The 3,300-nt window shown below is 45.9% G+C and overlaps 1 protein-coding gene across 1 annotated transcript in view; it reads right to left on the reverse strand.

Annotated features, from left to right (window-relative positions):
- The window catches only part of T265_14042 (hypothetical protein), a gene marked incomplete at both ends in the record, with an annotated part of 46,577 nt that extends 45,228 nt beyond the window's left edge, over nt 1-1,349 (reverse strand). Inside the window, 2 exons of the mRNA XM_009171790.1 lie at nt 491-641; nt 1,131-1,349. Of these exons, the coding sequence (XP_009170054.1) occupies nt 491-641; nt 1,131-1,343 (364 nt within the window). The remainder of the gene's footprint in view (nt 1-490; nt 642-1,130) is intronic.
- Nucleotides 1,350-3,300: the final 1,951 nt, after the last annotated feature.

A 3,300-nucleotide genomic window follows, 5' to 3' on the forward strand; every position in this document is an offset into this window, starting at 1 on the left:
GAGGGCAGCCGTTTTACACCGCTGGATGTAGTAAACTCATGCGGAAGCCTGTTGTATACTCATACGCGCATACAATGCCCTCATAAGGAATATAAATTTGTAAGAGACATTTTGGTCACCAGACACGGCCAAAGTTCCTGGTGATCAACAGAGTCAAAAGCATCCTTAAGATCAAGAAACGACCAAACTGAGATAGTTGAAGGAATGGTGCCTTGTCTTAAGGTTAAAACATGGTCAATGCACCCTCAGCCAGGACAAAACCTAGTTTGGTTCCCACGGATCTGTCTCTCCCGACAATCGATCAACTTATGAAAAGTAAGCTGAGAGCACCTTAGATGCGACGGATACCAGGCTGATTCCACAACAGTTTTCACGTTTTCTCCCTTCTCGAAGATTGGGATGGCTGGCGAAAAGCTCCATTAGACTGATGTTCTGTTTTCGTCCCGAATCTTCTGAAGTGTGTTTGTCAGACTGTTCACCAGGAACTCACCACTCTTTTTGAAGAGTATGGGGGTGCAAACTAAGCCAGCCAGGTGCAATGTCGCGTCGGAGGATTGATATCTCACGCTGGATTTCTGCTGCTGAGGGCGGGCTGGTCTTGATGTTCCATTCACGCCTGCTGGATTCTTCCAGGGGTTGTACTGAAGGAGGCCAGCTAAACTGTTCGGCCCATCGCTCAAGATGATGATTTTGTGAGTGAATTACTGTTCCAAATCTTTCGCATATTGTTTTACTGACACGTCCTTTTTGACCGGTTGATCGAATCAGCTGAAATGGGGTGTGACTGTCTTCCCTCTTCATCTACTGGGCGTTCCCGATTGACCCATTCCACAAGCTCCTGATTAATCGGTCGATTAATCACAGTCGCTAGTTGCTGGTGTGGTCATTCTGAGACCTACTGATCTCGACGACAGAAATAGTAGTCCACGAAAATCTGCAGAGAAGCCCATAATATGTCTACTTGAACAAGAACACATCTAATATGCCCCTGAAGAGTGAATCCAGGTCAGCGGTTCGGACAATAATCAAAACAAAAGACATTAAAGGCTATTCAGTATTACAACTCATGATTCTTATCCTCACAATTTTACTATTAATGACAATACCAGTGTAGTTCACAAGAAACCTACCTCTACGTCAGCTGATTCGATTCCCATGAATTCATGGCCCGTCCCGAGGAAACAGTCCGGTTCTGGACTTGAAGCAGAAGAAACATCAAAATCCGCCATTGCAATGGCGTCTGGTGGCAACAAACTAGCCGACCTCAGGTTAGCTGAAACCCTACGGCTCACGGAAGCCCTGGATGCGACCTCCCTTTTGACAAAGCTATCTATCCATTTCATCGAAGAATCTGAAGAGACACTAGGTATATTATGAAGCGGTAGCTGACTGAGTTACCTTGTCCGTTTGACAGTTGCCTGTCTTGGCAATAGGGTTCCAGTTCCCCGGCGGCTTTTATCCATCGTAAGGGGTAAAGAAAAGGAAGCAGCTGAGAAGAAACAAAAGAACTTTCTCATCAGACATTGTAATTAAAATAATCTTCATACATGCAGCAAGATAATGTTGGGAGGGTTTGGTATAAAACTCAAGCAATTTGTATATTATCTGCTTCGCAAAGTCATCGGTAACGAAGAATGACGCAGCTACAGTGAGATAGGGCAACTATGAATTAGTTTCTGTTTAGGCATGTGAAAATCATCACCAGCAGTACTCACATCAGGAGCATTGTTCTAGCTGTCACCTTTATTTACTGAGTATGTCAAACATATGGGTAAAGCTGTGCACCAAAGAGGTAAAGGACACCTTTAGAATGTGAATCGGCAAGTGACCGCATGATCAAGGTAGCTGTTCGCCACTGATCTAGGAACAAAAGGTAGCTACGCGTTGAATACGATTGATCCGGCTACGTAACTCAGCTTGTCTGTCGGGGTTTAATCAGTGGTGTGTCCCACATCAGGGTTCCCATCCAGAGAAGTGGCGGCTGTCAACTTGATCGAGTGTGTTGGTTACGGTTCTCACGTTCCTCTGACAGATTGTTGTCCGGCTTCCTTTAGCGCGCCTTCGCTAAGAATAAGGTAGAGCGAAAAGGGCTGACAGAGAAAATCGACAAGCTGATATTTGAAGTGCAGAAGAAGTCAGCGCAATTTATGACGAAAATTCAGTTTGTTCATCGAGGGTGAGTTTTTTTCGCCAAAAACAATTCAACGTAACTCATGATCGCTTAGTTCACGCTCGACTGTGACGAGGCTTCGACCGTGACTGTAGTCCTCAAAAGCGAAACAAGTATACCATTCGAAAGCCATCACGGAATCCTAGGTTCCCTCCCGCATTACTTTATGCAGGTTGGTAAGCTATCGTGAGACATTCTTGACGATTAAATTGGTTTTCGTCCTGTCCGAGAATGCATTGACCATATCTTTGCTTTGGGACAAGTACTTTAGCAACTCCAACTTTTCAAAAGTCCAACCTTGGTCGCTTTTCTTACCTGAAAGCTGCTTTTGACGTTCTAGGTCATCAGAAACTTTGGCGGTCACTTAGTCTTTATCGCTTATAAGGGTACGGTATGAGATATTTTTCGACGCCAGAAATGTCGTAGAACGCTCCTCTATTTGAAGCGGTCTCAATCTCAAACCAGGGTATCGTAGCTGATGCATAAGTCCAACCGGCTTACTGGTGGGAATGAGGGAGAAGAAGATGGCTCAGTAGCTGAGGCGCGAACTTACTGACCGGAAACTCCGTGGTGCGAACTCAACACGGCATCTCGACTGTTCCTGTCTAACCTTCAGTAACTTCAGACCCATCATTTCTCCAAGTGACAACGCATCTAAGCACTAAAAGGGTGTGGCGGTTGAACTATTAGTATTTATTAAGCGAAACCATCAAGGATCAGAATGGAACTATCACCGTGAATAAAGGAGAACGCTGGGCTGAATACTTCGAACAACAACTGTCGTGGCCACCAGCTGACACTCGTCTAGAGCCCTCAGTTGAGGTAGAACCCTGAACGATGAACGTGGAACCACCTACGGCCTCGGAGGTTTACGACTACATATGTTCTCTCAAGCGCCACCGATCGTCTGACCCGGATGACCTCCCACCCGCATTGTTCAAAGGTGGAGATGAAGTCCTCAGTCAGCGCTTGTCTGATCTGTTTGCTTGCACTTGGGAAAAGGAGTCTGTTCCAGACAACTGGGGAGAATCGGTGATGGTGCCCATTTTCAAAAAAGGTGGCGCGTAGTGAGTGTGGTAACCACAGGGGGATCAGCTTGACCCCCGTTGTAACGAGACTGTTGGCGTCAA

The sequence above is a fragment of the Opisthorchis viverrini genome (assembly GCF_000715545.1).
Source record: "Opisthorchis viverrini unplaced genomic scaffold opera_v5_133, whole genome shotgun sequence".
Classification (NCBI taxonomy): Eukaryota; Metazoa; Platyhelminthes; class Trematoda; order Opisthorchiida; family Opisthorchiidae; genus Opisthorchis; species Opisthorchis viverrini.